This window comes from Metarhizium brunneum, chromosome 6 (assembly GCF_013426205.1).
Source record: "Metarhizium brunneum chromosome 6, complete sequence".
NCBI lineage: Eukaryota > Fungi > Ascomycota > Sordariomycetes > Hypocreales > Clavicipitaceae > Metarhizium > Metarhizium brunneum.
Window position 1 is genome coordinate 4,074 of NC_089427.1, and position 17,817 is coordinate 21,890.

At 40.1% G+C, this 17,817-nt stretch overlaps 6 protein-coding genes across 6 annotated transcripts; 3 read left to right on the forward strand and 3 right to left on the reverse strand.

The window, feature by feature from the left end:
- Positions 1–4,967: 4,967 nt before the first annotated feature.
- PADI1_1 (Protein-arginine deiminase type-1) lies at positions 4,968–6,800 on the forward strand (the record flags this gene model as incomplete). Its single annotated transcript, XM_066131437.1, has 2 exons — positions 4,968–5,058; positions 5,359–6,800. 2 exons carry the CDS (start codon positions 4,968–4,970, stop codon positions 6,798–6,800), a joined length of 1,533 nt encoding a protein of 510 aa, XP_065987609.1.
- Positions 6,801–6,821: 21 nt separating this feature from the next.
- Positions 6,822–7,604, forward strand: Padi4_0 (Protein-arginine deiminase type-4; the record flags this gene model as incomplete). The annotated part of the gene is made up of 1 exon (XM_066131438.1): positions 6,822–7,604. One exon carries the CDS (start codon positions 6,822–6,824, stop codon positions 7,602–7,604), a length of 783 nt encoding a protein of 260 aa, XP_065987728.1.
- Positions 7,605–8,893: 1,289 nt separating this feature from the next.
- Positions 8,894–9,842, reverse strand: CTF1-ALPHA_1 (Cutinase transcription factor 1 alpha; the record flags this gene model as incomplete). The annotated part of the gene is made up of 4 exons (XM_014683947.1): positions 8,894–8,969; positions 9,025–9,626; positions 9,684–9,764; positions 9,822–9,842. 4 exons carry the CDS (start codon positions 9,840–9,842, stop codon positions 8,894–8,896), a joined length of 780 nt encoding a protein of 259 aa, XP_014539433.1.
- Positions 9,843–11,817: 1,975 nt separating this feature from the next.
- Positions 11,818–12,547, forward strand: G6M90_00g093310 (uncharacterized protein; the record flags this gene model as incomplete). The annotated part of the gene is made up of 4 exons (XM_066131439.1): positions 11,818–11,860; positions 11,915–12,025; positions 12,081–12,344; positions 12,396–12,547. 4 exons carry the CDS (start codon positions 11,818–11,820, stop codon positions 12,545–12,547), a joined length of 570 nt encoding a protein of 189 aa, XP_065987571.1.
- A 1,120-nt stretch (positions 12,548–13,667) lies between these two features.
- Positions 13,668–15,041, reverse strand: G6M90_00g093320 (uncharacterized protein; the record flags this gene model as incomplete). The annotated part of the gene is made up of 1 exon (XM_014683946.1): positions 13,668–15,041. The coding sequence occupies one exon, from the start codon at positions 15,039–15,041 to the stop codon at positions 13,668–13,670; it is 1,374 nt and encodes a 457-aa protein (XP_014539432.1).
- A 1,449-nt stretch (positions 15,042–16,490) lies between these two features.
- G6M90_00g093330 (uncharacterized protein) lies at positions 16,491–16,905 on the reverse strand (the record flags this gene model as incomplete). The annotated part of the gene is made up of 2 exons (XM_014683945.1): positions 16,491–16,700; positions 16,753–16,905. The coding sequence occupies 2 exons, from the start codon at positions 16,903–16,905 to the stop codon at positions 16,491–16,493; spliced, it is 363 nt and encodes a 120-aa protein (XP_014539431.1).
- Positions 16,906–17,817: the final 912 nt, after the last annotated feature.

The window sequence follows — 17,817 nt, forward strand, 5'->3', positions numbered from 1 at the left end:
ATTTATTATTATTAGTCCTTAAATAACTTACTTAAAGGTTTCTTTTCTTTAGAACTTTATTTATAAGCTAAGTTATAATAAAATTTTTTTTTTTTTTTAAATTTTACTGATTTTATTAGCTTAAAGTCTTATTTTACTTTAATTAGCTTATTCTTTAGTTAATTAGTAGGTTACTCTCTTATAATTATAGGTACCCTAATACTAGGTTATATTTTAATATATTTATAATATTAAATTAAATTATTTCTAAATAACCTTAAATTTATACTTTAAGATAATTAGTCTTTTAGTTAATAATTCTATTATTATAAGTAAAAAGTTTTCCTTTAATATTAATTAACTTATATAATACCTTTTTATATTTTTATAATAATTAATAATAATTTATAACTCTAAGTAAAATATAATTACTTATCATATTATTATTTATAAGTATATAAACATAATATCCTATGACTTTAATATCTAATACTATCTTATTACTTTATTTGCTTTTAGTTATATTAAGGGTTATTAGTATCTTTCTTTTTATACTAGCTTATAGCCCTTTTATAGATAATATACCTTATTTTTTAAGTTTTTTAGAATAGATTCTTTTATAATTTATTATTTTATTTCTTAGTATTATTTTATAGGTTTTATTTTATTTTATAGGTGCTTAAAGTAAAACCTATTATTAAATATTTAATATAAGTAATTATAAATTTAATCTTTTATTTTTTTATGCTTTTTATATCTTAGGTTATTATAATTTATTATATATTTCTTATTATATTTAGGGTTAAACTTTTATTTATTATATTATTTATTTAGATTTTATTTATTATAATATATTAATTTTATAGTTCCCTTAGGATCTTTTTATTTAAGTATATTTAATACTTATTATATCCGTTTATATATTACTAGTATTTTATATTACTACTTATACTACTTTTTAGCCTTATCTATTATATATTCTAAGTAATTTAATAGTAAGTATATTATATAGTCTTTTATTTTATATTAAGGTAACTTAAGTAATAACTCTCTTTTATATATTAAGATTTTTCCCTTATATATATATTAATACTACTACCTATTCTTTATATATATATATAATTAATATATATCTGATTTATATACGTCCATAAAATCTATATAAGCTTAGTATTTAATAGGTATATTTAAATTAAGTTCTAAGATTATTATTTAATTATTATTAATTATCTTTACTCTTTATTCTAAGAGTTCTTATCTAAAGTATAATACTTTAATTAAATATCTTTTTATCTTAATTAAAAATATATCTAATTATACCTTAATTTAAAAATATACCTAGCATATTATAAATACATATAATACCTATATTAAACGTGTATATTTTATGTATCTTAGTAAAAGTCTAAGATTATTTTTCTTTTCTTCTTCTAAAAACTATAATATTTAATTTTTTATTATTATAATGGTATTTATTACTAGAATAAGAATTATAAAATATTTTCTTATTAATATAAGGAAATATTATTATATAGCTTATTCTTATATAGTTATTAGCCTTATAAGCGTTTTTTCCTTGCTTTATTTATCTTTAGACGCTTCTAAAGTATCAAAGATTATATTATTATTATTAATACTTATTTCCTTTACTTTATCTTTTAGTTTATTAAAGGTAATAAAGATTTATACGTTTTATTTCTCTTTATATTATTATTCCCTTTAAATCTTCCTTACTTTTACTTATTATTATACCTAATTAAGGATTTCTTAGTATAAGTTTTTATTTAAATATTTTAGTAATTTTAGTTTATAAAGTTCCTTTTATCTTATTATTATAAGCGTTTTCTTTTTTATTAATTATTTATTTAGGTCTTTTTATACCAATTATTTAGCTATTTATAGCCTATTTCCTATAAAGTTTATAATTTTTTTTTTTAGTTTTCTTAGTTTTTTTAAAAACTATCCTTTTTCTTATTTACTACTTATATAAATATAGTAGTTATTATTATAATAAAAGGTCTAGTTAAGGTTTTTATATTTTACCTCTGATTTAATAACTTTAATTTTTTATTAGTTAGTAAAATTAAGTTATTTCTTACTTTCTTTTAATACTAGCTTTTATTCTTTCTTAGGTTTCTTATATTTATTAATAAAATATCCTAGTTTTTTATAATTATAATATTTTTTTTCTTTTTTATTATTTTTCTTAGTAATATTAAGCTTTATTTATTTAGGGTTAAAAGTATAATTATAAGTAATAGGTTTATTATACCTTTTATATTAATTAACTTAATAACTTTTCCTTTTAGTAGGGCTTTAGGTTCTTTTACCTTATTTTTTTTATATATATTATTAATACTATTTATTATTAATTTATATTATTATAATAATATAATTTAATAAGTTATTTAGTTTATTCTCTTTATAAAGTTTATTTTTAACTTCTTTTTTAAGCCCTTTATAAAAGGTTAATATAAAAGGTTTATCCTCCTAGTTAAGCTAAAATATAAGTTATTTAAAGTAAGTAGTATAATTAGATACTAATCCCTTCTACTTAAGCCTATTAATATAATACTTAATAGCTTTAGCTTTATTAATTATTTTAAAAGCCTTTTTAATAGCTTTTTTAAACTTATTATAACTTTTAAAAATAATATTAGTTTCTTTTTTATAGTTATTTTTTTCTTTATTAAGGTAATCCCTTATAATAAGTTTAAATTATATAAGTATTACTCCTATTATATATCCTTTTATATATAATACTTTAATAAAGGATTCTTTTATTTTAATTAAGAATTATTAATAATAAACCCTAAGTTAAGTAAGGAATCCTTAAAGTATACCTAGGAATTTATTATATAATTCTAGTACTTTAGGTTTAAGAATTTCTCTTAAGTTCTTTTTAATTATAGCTATAATTATAGCTTATTCTTACTGTTTTTCTTTTATTTATTAGACCTATTCCTAAAAGCATATAATCTTAGTAAGCATTTTATAAGTAAAAATAATTATTAGTCCTTCTTAGGTTTTATTTAATTTAGATATAATAATAGACTTATATAATACTATATTAATAATTATTAGGTATTACTTAGAGTAATATAGTAATAGTTTAAATAAGAGCTTTTAATATATAATAGCTAAGATTCCTAAGAAATAAACTAATCATAGTTTATATTAGTAAAGCTATTAAGGTAGTTAATCTAAGCAGTTAAGTATTATATTAGTAATAGGTTATAAACTATAACTAAGTAATTAGAGTTAAAGAGTTATAAGTAAAGCTTAGGTTAATATAATAATTATTATTAAAAGCTAAGAAGCTAAAGTCTATTTATAAAGCAAATTTAAAGGTCCTTATATATTATAGTTACTAGTTATTATAAAGATAAGCATTCTTAATACTTACTTCTAAACACTAATAAGTATTATATATACTTACTTATAATAACTAAGTGTCCTTCCTATTAATCCTATTATACTAACTAATATTTTATGGCCTATTATACCTATACTGCCCGGCAGCTCTATATAGCCGGCCTAACCTGCAGCCTACATGCTGGGTCGTAATATTTACCTTTTATAGTTTTTTAGGGCTATATAAATTTTTAATAAACTATAATATAGTTTATCGGCGTATTAATAATAGGTAAATTTTATATATTATAGTAACTTTATACTTATAACTTATACTAAGTTATACTAAAAACCTAAAATACTTATATATATAGTATATTTACGTGGTCTTGCCCACATTCTAAGTCGGTCCTATTCCTTTTTATCTAAGTTATTTGCTCTATATTTTTCTACTATTAAAACCCTGCTATAATAACACAACTAATTGTGAGTTACTACCCTTATATATATATATCTCCTATAAGTATTATAACTGCTTACTAATATTTACTATAGCTATTTATAAATAATAATAATATAGGTAAAAGTACTAAAAAGCCTAATATAAGTAAATTACTTATTATAACTTTTAGGGGTTAAAAGCTAATAAAACTTAAAAGGTAATATAATTAATATTAGATTAAAAGCTTTTTATAATAAAAAAAATAGCTATTATAAAGCTAAAAATCTTAACCTAATAAAAATTAAGAAAAATAATAAAGCTATTAAAAATATAAAAAAAAAGGCCTTTAAAAATATAAAGCTAAAATATAACTTTAAAAAAGCTATTATATTAGCTATAAAAAAGCTTAATAAAGCTAGTAATACTAAAAGTAAAGCTACCTAATAAATTTATATTAGTGGTTTTACTTTTTTTAGAGGGGTAATAATTATTTATAAAATATATTATTAAATTTTTTAAAATTATATTATAAATTTATTATTTTTTTATTAATATTTACCTTAAAAATTTTATTAAGTTTTTTATAATATAAGCTAATCCTCCCCTAATAATATATCTAATCTGAATATATTTCCCTGCCTGCTTATCGGCGATATCATCTCACCAAACTGCTGTAGAGATAATAAACTGCTAGCAGTTCCTTCAGGTGAAGGCGTTGATGAGTACTCTGACAGGTCGTCTGCGAAGGCGGGCCCAACCCAGGGAGGCGCCTAGGTTCGCGGGGACCCGCGGCGTTAAAATTTCGCGGGACGCCAACGAAAATTTGCGTTGCATGGACTTGGTAGCTTTCACCAAACCTATATCGCACCATAAATGAACGAAACATTGAGGGGTAGCAAATCAACAGCAGAGCATAACAAGCAGTGGCTCTGTCTACTAATTCTAGCAGTTTCATGCTACCAGACAATTTCTACATCGGTTTTCGGGTTTCCACTCTTTTCTAAGGCTGCATGATATTACGGGCCATGTAACGAGCTACGCCCGACGGGGCCTCGGCTTGCGCTCTCGCCTTCCCTCCCCCACCGACAAGCGAGATAGCTTTATCGAAGAGAACAACAAAGTAAAACGAGTCAGTCATATATTACTGCATGAAAATAGATGCGGAGTAAGAAAGAAAGAATAAAAGTTAATCATGGCTAAATTGGCCTATATACAAGACATAGTACTAGGATGTGTCCTGTTAGGAGATTTACCGTTATCTACGTTTTACAGGGTCTTGGGATGTAGCAGTGTGCATAAATTAAGGCCTTAGCCTAGCCCTGCTAAATAATTCTCGCGGAATCTCGCGTGTGCTCTTTCTCAAGAATCCGAGCATTATATAGGAGAAAATAGTATAAATACATTAAATAGTCGCACAGACTTACCTAGAACCTCAGCCCAGTTATAAGCACTCTCAAATCAACCGTTCATAAATGCCCCCTTTCTGGCCCTCATTTCACATCTTTATTTTTGACCTTCCTTTGTGAAAATTCGTCTTGCTTTTCTTGTCGCCGCGTTGCCCCTCACTGGCGCAATTCCTCAAGGCCCGCCTGGCAAGCGTGCTGAGGCTCCTGATCCTATATCTCATGACCTGAAAAACGATGGGGCCGTCAACCATCCCGAAGACGAACCCCTGGCTACTCCACACCAGCCGTCTACTCCTGTTCCTGCAACTATTGGCAGCTTTAGAGTAACTATCCTAGCAGATTCCAATCGTGATGGCAAGGTAGACGTAACAGGCAATACCGACCTTGCAGGCAAAGAAACGTGGACAGCAGAGTCTGGCGCCCTCTTCCTGGCGAATATTGTCGATACAGACCAGAGATGCTCATCCCAGATTACTGGCTCATGCGCAAGCAAGCTGGGCGACATCTTTCCCAAGACCTCGTTACCTAAATCGCCAAGGCTGGACCCAGAGCTCGCAGCGAAGAAACGCAATAGAAAAGAAAAGTCAGATTCGGAGTGGCTCAAAGTTCTGAGCGAAAGTGACAAAGCTACGTACAATGAGTATCTGAAGAAGCTTGGTGAATTTTGGGACGCGCCTAAAGAGGTCAACGATCTGCGGATATCCGAGTGCCACGATTCTTCTGATAATGTGCTACGTAACTCAATATACCTTGCGCCTCTTCGAACCGTGCCAAATCCCGGACTCAGCGACTCGGCCACGGGTTCTATTACCGTATTCGACGAGACCGCTGCCTCCAAAGTTCGTCTCTTCTATAAAGCGGGTGGCCAATGGACTTTTGTCACGTCAAATTACACCTTTCAGGCCCTAGATCTCAAGGCCGGTCTAGAGCTTGGCATTGACGCTCGTGACGTTCGCCGTCCGGGAGGATGGGACGGTAGAGTAACTGTGGAGTTTAGGGTTAAGGACGGGGAAAGGGAGGCCAAGGACTCGGTGGCGCTTCGTGTTGCCCCAGTCCTAACGCAGCATTATGGCCAGTCCGCCGAGCAATTACTGACAGCATCCGGTCATCCACGACTGGCAGGCTTTGTCAAGGACCTCGGAGAGATGTCTAGCACAGCAGGATTAAAGAAGCCCCTCTACATCTTCGAGAATTCTGAGTGCATATTTAGCTCAGGTCTTGACATCTGGTCTCAAGATTTTTTCGAGCCCGGCTATATGAGCATCCCTGGACCTAGCGGCCTAGTTAGCATACGCATCATGATACGGTCTGCTCAGGCCGACCGCCCCGCCGGCCGCAAGGTTTTCCAAGAACTAAGGTCGAATATAGTAGGGGCTCTTCAGACCCCAGGCCGCGGTGGTACACTCGACAGCCTAGGCAATCTAGAGACTATCCCCCCCTATACATATAATGGCAAGTCATATGCTGCGGGACGAACTGTAATGGGTTCAGCGGGTAGAAAGAAACCATATATGATGGCCTTCTTAGAGGCTCAAGAGACGCAAGCCCCAATTGAGCTTGACACCTCGTGGCTTAAAGTTAAGCATACAGATGAATTTATACAATTTCTCCCTGTTTAAAGCAAGCGCGGCTGGGTCATGATGGTAAATAATCCGCGTGCAGGCCTTGAGATACTCCAGAAGGCTCAGCTAGCCGGCCACGGTAAACTTATTGCCGTCTCCCGTCCCCGGTCGGATCTTGATCCGCCAAAATGGCGCGTTACTAATACTATTAACGATGTGCTGAACACCCCTAACTTTGCCGGCTTCCAGGACGCTTGCGCCAGCAATATTGAGAAAAGCGTCAACGCTATTAAGCGGGAGACGGGCATTACCGACGCGGAAATTATTCGCATTCCTTCTCTCTACCAAGTATACGATCGCGAGGTTTGGCAATATGGGCAGGAAGCAGATGGTAACAAGCGCCGCCAGATTCGCGGCCGAGTCCCCGCTCAGGAGACCAGGGAGTCTGGAGAGCAACAGGGGCAACGGCTAGCAGATGTTCCCGAGGAAGATGTCGGCACCAAAATCCTCAACGCTCTAGAAGCCGGCACGCCCCCCCGGGTGTTAGAGCAGCAACCAGCAAACATACCAGCAAGGAGTTTGAAGGGCCGCCAAGAAGAGGCCAATGGGGAAGCCGCTGCCCTTTACCCTAGCACTATTAATAGCGTTGTTCTGGGCAATAGGCAGATTCTCGCCCCAAACCCATGGGGACCTGTAATCGACGGCCAGGATGTGCTATCCGCTGCGGTGAATGCGGCCTACGCCAAGGCCAACTATACGGTTCGCTATATAGATGACTGGTTCACGCACTATACTACGTATGGCGATGTCCATTGTGCGTCGAATGTCATTCGCGAAATCCCGACTGCCAAGTGGTGGTAAGTATGCAGCCGGCTGAATAACTCATCAATTCATGACGATCACAACGCAGAACTGCGGTTGACGGATTTTGACTGGCTTGTGGTTGTCCTTTTATGAAAGGTTTTGCAGTTATCGCGTAGGATAGAGTCCTTAAAATTCCCTTTTAAGAGTACTAAGTATTCTGGAAATAAAGGTATACGTGGTAGATGTATCGGCATTCTAGCTTTGCCACCTCAGGAATCTAATATCTGAATACTGCAAGGTTCCGCGAAATGTGCTATTGTGGACCATGAAATATGAAAGCCTCGCCGTAATCCATCCGCAACCTCCAGACATCCCCAAATCGTTGACGCAGTCCGCTGCGAGATGCCGATCTATTAACGACGATTAGGAAATGATGAGCCTGTCGGCGTTGTTGTGCCGCTTTATTATGTTGAGTTCAAAGGCTTCATTGATGAAGTTGGCATGACACAGAAGTGGTTATGTCGGATAAAACTGCCTTTGTTGATTGAAACAAGCAAGCGTTTTACCACCAGAGTAGCAAGTAAAAATAATAGTTATTATACTATTACCTAGAGGTAGTAGTATTTTAAAATTATTAAATATTTTAAGTTTTTATAGGTAAAAAGGAAAATAATAAGAAGAAAAATAATTTTATAAATAAGCTTAGTTAATAATAAGTTTTATAACGTGACAGGTTGTAACGGGCTGAGCCCGATATAGCTTGGTTTACACTCTCTCGCCTTCGGGCCCCGGCCACGCATAAGCCCCATTATTCGCACGTTTACCATCCCCAGAACATCCAAATAGAGTTGTTGAGCCGGCATTGTTTCGCCATTCTCCTCGCCGGCAAGGAAACCGGGTTGACTAGCGGTAATGCTCTCTTGCTCCGATCCCGTCCACAGACCGGACATGGGCTCAAAAAGCGGCCTATGCAGCAACTTGTTGTTGGGCTTGTCAACTGCTTTCCTGAATGAACAATACATCTCCTCGGCATATATATATGTTGTTCGAAGAATATCGAGGAGAGTCATGCACAAGCGCAAGTTATACTCCCCTGATTGCCTTATAAGTTGGTTCGTAGACGCCAGGTCGGCGAGGTAGATTTGCATTGAAGGCATAATCGCAATAACACTGTAGTCTGGTCAATTACTCACTCCCTACTTTTTATATAATGGATGAAGGGAGTAGTTGAATTGTTACGTAAGCATGTGAATATTTCCAGTGAGGCCCTCCCCAATCATCGTGTTAATCAGGTGCGTAGTGCGAAGTGCTGCCGCACGCGATTTTTGGAAGCACAGCTTCCAGAGTTAGCTTTGGTGCTCCTCTGACTGGTAATCTTGCAGGCCCTGGACGTGCGGGTGGTACAAGGCAATCACGGTTGTTCTGTAATGGAAAATTAGTACCGAGATTGGGGCGGCTGTGGCGGAAAACGGCATACTCGCGATAAAGTCGAAGCTGGTACAGATGCACCTTTATAAGCTCGCTCCCAAGACTCTCATCGGATAATTCGCATAGATGCGCCCCAACATCGTCCTCGGTGTAGTTTATTGGTTGCTGTGTCGGCCTCGAGGACTCTGACGCGTACAACTTGGATAAAATATCGCCTAGAGTAAGTGAGATTCTGACGAGGTATAACCACATACTAACTAGATCGTCAATTTCCCGAGGTAGATATTTATGATACCTTTCGTCGAAAATGTCGATGCAGATGGATGCGACTTCGACTTGGGTTGGAACGGTTGTTGATACTTCATCCAGCTGTATTCGCATCGGGCGATTATAGGCGAGGGAGAGCCACGCTTCGCGGCAGTAAATACTCCACCAAAGTTGTGCCCACTGGCGTGAATGGCAGGTTGGACAAGTCTGTAATTCGCAGGGTGAGAGGCGATGAAGGCCAGCACCATAAGCCAGATTAATAGCAATGCCTATCCAATACCACGGTCCTCTATCAGCATTAATGCCTCCAAGGTGGTAGCTCATCAGGTACGTGGACTGAATAATAGTCATCGTCTCCTTCTCGTATTCCAAGTCGTACAATGCCTTTCCATGTTAGCTATTTCTAGTTACGCGTAGGTAATGACACGTCGGCGGTCGCACCATGGCCCGTTCGGACGCTTCTGCCTTGAGCTCTGCTTTCGTGAACCCGAGCTCCCCGGTCAGCAGCTTCTCGTCAACAAACTACAAGGGTGTTAGTCCATGGTTTATGTTCCTGAAATGGCAAAAGGATTAGCTCACATTCCCTGCCGCGGCAAACATACTCCAAAGTAATAAGAAACTTGGCCGTCCAGTTATATATTGATATAAAAGGTCAGGGACGTTGATAATCGGCGCAAAGGGATGTATATAGTGAAAATAAGTGCGAATCAACATGTCTTGCATCTCCCGTGATGGTAAGCTAAAGCAGCCTTTTTGCCGCAAATAGGTGAAGTCTTCGGGGTCAATTGCCGTGTTATTTGACACGAGTAGGAAAGTGTGCCCGAGAGATATAAAGTGATCATGAGGGCAAATATTCTTAGATAAAGCAGGAGATTCTCCTTTGTCACCTAAAAAAAACATATTATAAGTCATGGAATTTCAAGGTTTGAGGTTAAACAGACATGTCGTACTGATGTAATACTTATGAGTTCTAATGGTCATATTATTTCTCGAAGGCTCCGATGCAATACCAGTCTCTATACAAGTCACGCCGTTTGCCATCTTATTGGTCTGAAGACTTGTATTACATAGCTGCTTGGAAACGCCGCGGTCCCCTTCATAACCGCAGTTGCTTTGTCCTTGTGATAGAAATGCCGTGGGGCCCTGTTGGCAGTCAGGCGTGATGGACAGTTGATATGGATTTCTACATTAAATTAGCCGCACTTAATCTTGGAACCAAGATGCATAAACGACGGTCGAATAGGTACATTCGTCTTTTCCTCTGTGTAGTCTCGCATATAACACCATCTACAGCACAATTGCCGCATGGTATACCCGATAACGAGATATCACATCGCACCTTTCGGCAGCGGCAATATTTGCAAGCCACAGGAGCCCGTGAATAGAACCGGCGAGGCATTGAAGGTGACGTGGATTGACCTCGGGCAGTTGTCATGAATGATTTGTTTACCTAGCGTGCAGTACGCAATAGAAGATGGAAAGACAGAGAATCGATATCGGATACTGTTGGATACTGATTGTTATATCCCACGTTTTCAAATAATCCAAAAGCGAGGCAATTATTCCCAAATACCGTGCAGTCTGATTCAGCAGCTCGACGTGGTTGCATAGCCTAACGAGGCTGTGCTCGGACACCATCTACCGCTCGGAATTGCGCAGTGACCTCGTCTCAGTTGGGAATCCTCATAAAAGCCAATCGAATTACCATGTGTCGCGCTGAACAAATATCCCAAGTTTGGTCACTATCCCGGAGATTTATCATGGTTTGTCCGAATTTATGCACTATGCCCCCCCCCCCCCCCCGACGTTGTACCCGGTTGACCAGATAGCAGGATCCACATGCATGAGGACACCATCACGCGGGTTAGGGTTTAGATGGAATAGAAAAGGATATTTGGGAGCAGTGGGCAAGGCAGCGCCCTCATGTCATTTATAGCCGATGCTCTATATCTCCATCTCACGTTCCATGTCGGAGGGCCGCCCAGTGTCAGAAACCCGTGGATGTAAGTTGGCACACCCAGGCGAGCCTTTCTTCTTGTTAGAACCAGAGGCCCCTGTGCCGGACGCCAGGTTCAATGATATGAAAACCAACATTGAAACTTTAGACTTGGGCACGTGGCCATGGGGGCCGGTCTGTGTCTCTCAGAATGTAACTCAAGTCGGAGGAATGCAGTGGTCGACGTCGAAACACAAAAAGACAGGACTCCTCTTGACTTGATTAGTTTGATGCGGGGTAGAAGGACAATCTGCTACCCCGCAATATCTAGTCAGGCCAGGCTCATTTCTGGGGATTTACCGCCAGCGACGCTACCAGAGGGGTTCTGGTGTTACCCCAAATGCTGTCCACACAATCCGTCAATCCGATGAAGCGTTTACCCTTGGTGGGCTATAAATTCCCAACAAATCCTCGGTCATATTCGAGTGTCTCTATAAGCTATAGCTTTCTATACAAGTGCGGTTTACCTACCTTGTAGGCCTTTTCTTGTTTATTATCTTATCCCGCCTTTAATTTTATTTGGCTTCCCAGGACTTGCTTCGTTTATATATCTACGTGTATATATTGCAATAACTAAACATGAGAATCCCGTATATTTTGGGCATACTCTGTTGTTGTATAGGTATGCGATTATTTGCCCTTTGTACGCATAGCCGAACCAAGCTAATAAAACAAGGAGTAACCATCGCGCAAAGTCTTTCGGGAAGCGCTAGTCAGAGGTCCGGGATTGTATTGAAGGCCTTGAAAAACTTGCAGAATGATACCACGAAGGATATGGAGATTATTAGTATGGTCATCAGAGCTACTTCAACTTGTACACGACCCGGCTAACAATAACACAGGGTCCGCTATATCATCTCTAAAGGCCCAATCCATAGAAACGCGAAATGCGTCATCCGTAAAAGTTGTCAACGATGCCTTTAATCGGATTATAGCGTCTGTGAACCACACCACTCACGAACTTGCCTCTGGGTCTCAACTTCCGAAGAGACAAGTGTCTGGTTTTCCACCTCTCCAAGATGCGTCGGCTATTGCCAAGGTTCTGATCGATATTACGACAAATATCGCTTCACTGTTTGTCGAGGCTTTGGATGTTTTCAATCAATGTAAGAGCACTAAATACGGGATGGCTGTGGAATATGACTGACAAGTTGAAGCGAGCATTCTTATTGCAATTGGCACCGTGATAGGGAAGGCTTTGCTTGGTCTGCTCGATGTTGTTGGCGTCATCATTCGAGATGTTCCCGGTATTCAGCAGGCTATTCAACTCGTAGTAGGCATTCTCAAAAAGGTGCTTGCCTTCAACTAGTAACTGCATGACCATGTTGTTCATTGCCAGTCGCCTGCTCGGCCTCTTGGATCACAACACTACAACACTGACGGACTGGAATCTGTGTGGCTCGCCTTGCGATGGACTGTCTGACCAGCGCTTACAGCGGGTTGTCTCTTGTGTTCTGATTTTCGTTTGTTTTATTCTTTTTTCCCCTTCAGATACTCCCAGTAGTCACGTAACCAGCTGTCAATACACTCGATTGAATCCTCACACTCAGCCTCTGCTTATCAAGTCATGTTGAAGGGACGCCTGCAGAACTTGGCAGCGAAGGAGAAGTAGTAGCGTCGGCATCGAGCCGAGAGTTGATAAGTGCAACTGCATTAGGGGATGCTCTGGTGTAGGGTCTGGTGTGCTTCTATTGCATCACACGTGTGAGGCAACTGGCCCTCCTTTACATTGTACATGGCCAGCAACGTTACATATCCCACTATTCTTCGATGCCCAGACATGTGATGATAATAGAGTTTTGAGAAAGACCCGCTACACTGGAAGATGCAGGGCATTGACCCTGAACGAGAAGTAACTCCGGGACACAAACTCCACACCCATCCATGGACGCCGCATTGTTCAGAGAGTCTGTGCACACATTGTCTACCCTGAAGAAATTCTCCTGGGTGGAAACTGCCAAACCAAACCAGCGGTGATGGGGCCACTTTTATCTGCCAGGCAGCGAGCGGCAGGACAGGTTTTGAAGAAGACATTTCCATCGCATCTGTTATTGCCCTGTAGCTGACAGTGTAAATACCTCTTCTGTATTGTTAAACGTGGGTCATATCTCCCCAAGTCCTCAAGCAACTGATGTAGAGCCATACATGCTAATTCGACAGGTTTACATACAATTCAACACATCACACAACACCACAGTTAGGATAAATGAGAAACGGTTGGCAGGACATGCCCCAGTCCGTGGGCTAACGAGAGACTCTTGATTTGAACGTTTGAACGTGGCACAGCAATCACGCGAGAACTACATGCTTTGAAATCAACTGTATTGTCATGACAACAGCTTCCTTCCGGGATGAGTGACATGTGGTGTTGGCACAGGTTTGCCCAATATACCCAGAACCGACGAATTGAACCCATTCCAGACTGCGCTTTATCCAAACAGAAGAGGCCCGACGGGCTTGCCCAACAAATCAAGCAGTAGCTTCACTATATATCCGGGGACAACCTGAACAGTGGCAGGATCAATCAGCGATGTCAAGACAGTCTTGGTGGAGCATCCAGGCTGCGGGCTTTTGCCATTCATGACATTTTTGAGCCAAGACAAGGCCTTGGGTGCACCGACAACGGCACAGCTGCCATGCTCAGATGCAAGATCCCTCTGATACTCTATCGTCACGCCTTGGGCACAGTACTTCTTCACCAAAGCATCTGTATCCTCAACAGGGCTAACCTCGTCCAAGACAGATTTGTACCAGAAAAAGGGTATCTTGGGTGTTGCCCGCCCCAGGGCATTCTCGCCGAGGATCCGGACCGCGATCGGATTAGTCTGAACGAGATTTCGGTCATCCAGCATGCCAATGACGTCTTGAAATAAAAAGTCGGCTGCATCCGCCACCAAACACTGGTTCAGGACGGCGTGAAATTTATCCACAAACTGCGGCTTGAGATGCTGGTCCAACACTTGCTGTATCTCCGGATATTGAGCGGCCAGGCCGAGGATCCCTGCAGGTATAAAGCCGGTAAAGGGGCCGCCGTTGATTGTTGTGAGCGCGGTGGTGATGTTAGGGATGGTGCCTCCCACCGCTGCCCCGGCTATGCGCAGTTCCGGAGCGTAGGTTGGCTGCAACTCGGCTGCCCAATTTGTGGCAAGAGAGCCACCGGAATATCCCCACATTCCAATCTTGAGGTTGGAGCTGTTTGCCATGATGCCGGTGAAGGACGCGGAATTCAGGGCTGCCCGAATACCATCCAGGGTTGCGTATCCCGCGAGCTTATTCGCGAGATATGCTCCCTTGGATCCCTGAAAATCCGGTATGATGACCACCCAACCTTGTTGCAGGGCAGCCTCAACAAGTAGTAGCTCAGCTTGTGTGACGAGTGTGCCCAGCAGAGGTCCAGTAGCGGACTTGAGCTGGAGGGCATAGGATGGCGCGCAGTTAATTGACGCCGCATCTTCGGCGATCTGGTAGGAGAGTATCTTGCTGGTGTCCGCGTTGTGAGGCATCAGAACAGTAAGAACTGTGGCGGTAGCGGCCCCCAGGCTGTCAGTGGTGCGATAGAGTATTTGGTGAGAGGCCTTGAGATTAAGAGCCGCGACACTGAAAGCAGCAATGGGAGAAGGAGGAGCCCGGTGCTTTAAAATTGTACCGGGCTTTATTGCGTCAAGACCATCTGGAACAGCATAAAACGGGTCTTGACTCGGTTGGAGCAGGTCCGACCTGACAGATGGATTTCGTGGAACTGTGCCGCCAACAGCCGTCACGATCAGATTGGCAACCATATAAAATAACAGCAAGTAGTTCATCTTGAATCGTGTCAACTGTGGCAAGAGAGCTTCTATTGCCCGAGATTGAGAGAGAAGATTCACTCCAAAGCTTTTGGAAAATGCCCAAGTATATTCGACGGTGCAACGCTGGGTGATGAAGAGTGTAGGGAACCATATATTTGGATCAAGGCCTGGGAAGGACAATGTTTTATTTGTGACCGACTTAAACCTAACCACGAGCTTTGATTCCTTTCCTCCTCGCCGGCCAACTTGGGCGGTCGACGTCGACCATTACGGCGACACATCCTCCGGGGCACAACCCCCAGTGAGCTAGTACACCTTTCGGCGGCTGCCACGACGGCAAACAACAAAGGTCCAGACCAGCTTAGCCGTTCTATTCGCGCTCTGTCCACTGGGTACGGTAAATCTACCCCACCTCCGAAAATGCGGAGGTAGGATTCTTACCCCGCACGGCGGGCTCCCGGGGAAGCGGGGATACCCAGATGAAATGCTCATCCGAGCGCCGGGGGCCGAATCCAATCTTTACGGTTTATCAGCAGCAGTTAGCACTGACCACACCTCTAGAGCCCGGGTCAGATCTAGCACAGGGTCCCTGTAGATGGCAAAATCGCCGAGGTGAACACTATGAAGCCATTGGCATTGACCCTGTCCTAGCGGGTGCCGGGGGTTTCGGACGCGCTATCGGGTGGGGAGGTGACCTTGACGGTGGTTGGAGCGCCCGTTCTCGGCTCGCACGGGTATGTCAAGGTTGAACAGCTACTAGCCTAGGACTAACTTTGATTTCAATGTTCCCTATTGATCAGGCCACCATTCTGGTCGCGCAGATGCCTGGCATTGGTATGGAGGCTGCAACGGGCTGGGCCGTGGAGATGCACTCGGCTGAGGTCGATGCAAGAACACCACCAAATGAAAGTCTCACAATCTGCCCCTGAGTGTTGGCTATGTAGACAGTAGCTAGATCCTGGAGAGCATCTGCATAGATTAGGTCACCAACCAGGCCTCGCAGATGCTTGTCATGTTTATAGTCGGCCCTTGGATGACCTTGGCTCGATGCTCAGCATTGGCATAGAGGCCATGTTTACAGCACTAACCTACATTTTGGTGCCAATTGTATCCTGTGAACTGTCGAGAGCGCGCGAGCGAGAGAGAAACGGCTCTAAAACGCAACACTCCCCGATCTTCTCCATAGCTTTTAACTCGGTGGCATTGATGCGGCCTACGTCGATAGAGTTGACGACAGGGGACTGACATCTACGAGGGCACGAGCACGATATCGTAACGCAAAGATTGCAAATCTACCAGACAACTTTTGTCACCACCATCTAACCACAAGTCATGTCAAGATAGCTGTCGTCTAGCAGGTATATCCTCACTCAGCTTAGTTCCCGCGTCCTCGCCTTCCTTGTCCTTCTCAAACTTGGCGGGATCCTCCAACTCCTCCAATGTCTCTGGCGATACCTCCTCTATCTATGCTCGCACCTTGGCACAGTACCCTTCCACACTGTTTCGAAATTTCTCATACGCCCAGGGGTCCGGGTTCTCCTGTGTCTTGTTCTGGACTTTGTCCTTCGGCGGTTGCTCTCCCGTTACGTTTAGACGCCAACCGTCTAGGGCATAAAAAGCCCGACAATTGTTGCCGCAGTGGGTGCTATATGCTGACAACTTATAGGCATCACACTATAGTTGCGGTTAGCAGCCTGTATGTATTGCGCAACACAACACAACTTACTTTGTAACTTCCCACCTTCACTTTTGGGACCCTCTTCACCGGCCCTCTCGCGTCCTTCTCTACCTTGTCCACTTGAGCTTGCAGCGCGGTACAGCGTTCCTTGGCGTTTTTCAGAGAGCCCTCATCCCCCGAGGGCTCCGGATTCGTCTCCATCGTAGAACAAGCATCCAAGAGATCGTTGAGCCCCTTTCTCCATCGCAACTCCCCATATTGGTCGCTGCGAAAAAAAAATTTGCACATCCTGTCCGATTCCGCACTAGCAGACGGAGAACCACCTCTTAGTTGCGGGTATTCCCAACTCGCCTCAACATACTCACACGTACAAAGAAGCTTATCAATCCCTTCATTCTTAGCTGCATCCTCAATAACTTTTTTTTCCTTAAACCTTTAAATATATATAATTTATACTTTATTACTAGTAATATTAATCCCTTATAAAACTAACACTTATAATTATATATATATATTATTAAATAATATAAATAAATTTAAAAAAAAAGAACCTTTTTTCAATATACTTTACTTTAACTTACAGTTTATTTATATAAGGTTTAATCTGGCTTTACTTAGGCTTCTACCTAGACTTAAGCTTTTAGCTTAAATTTATAATAGTTTTACCTCTTCTAAAAGGGATTTATTTAAATAAAAAATTACTAATATATTCTAAGTAGCTAGTATTATAAGCCTAAGTATTATTATAGTAAAATTGCCTATACTATCTAGAAAGTAATGCTAGCTACCTGTAATTTTATAGTTAGGTATAATTATTAATTATACTACTAGTAGGTTCTAGTAATAAGCTAGCCTTTTTTATTTATTTTTCTTATATTAATTTAATTTAATAAAATATAAGTTCTCTCTATAATAAGAGGGAAAATTATAATATAAAGCTACTTTTTATTAATTACTTTTATAGTATTTTTCTTAATTTTTCCTTTTATTTTTTCTTTTTTTCTTATATTTTTTATTATTTTATTTAGTTTTTTAACTTTTTTAATATTTTTAGCTTTTAATAATATTTTTTTATTATTATTGGATTTTACGCTTGCACGATACTTGTATTAT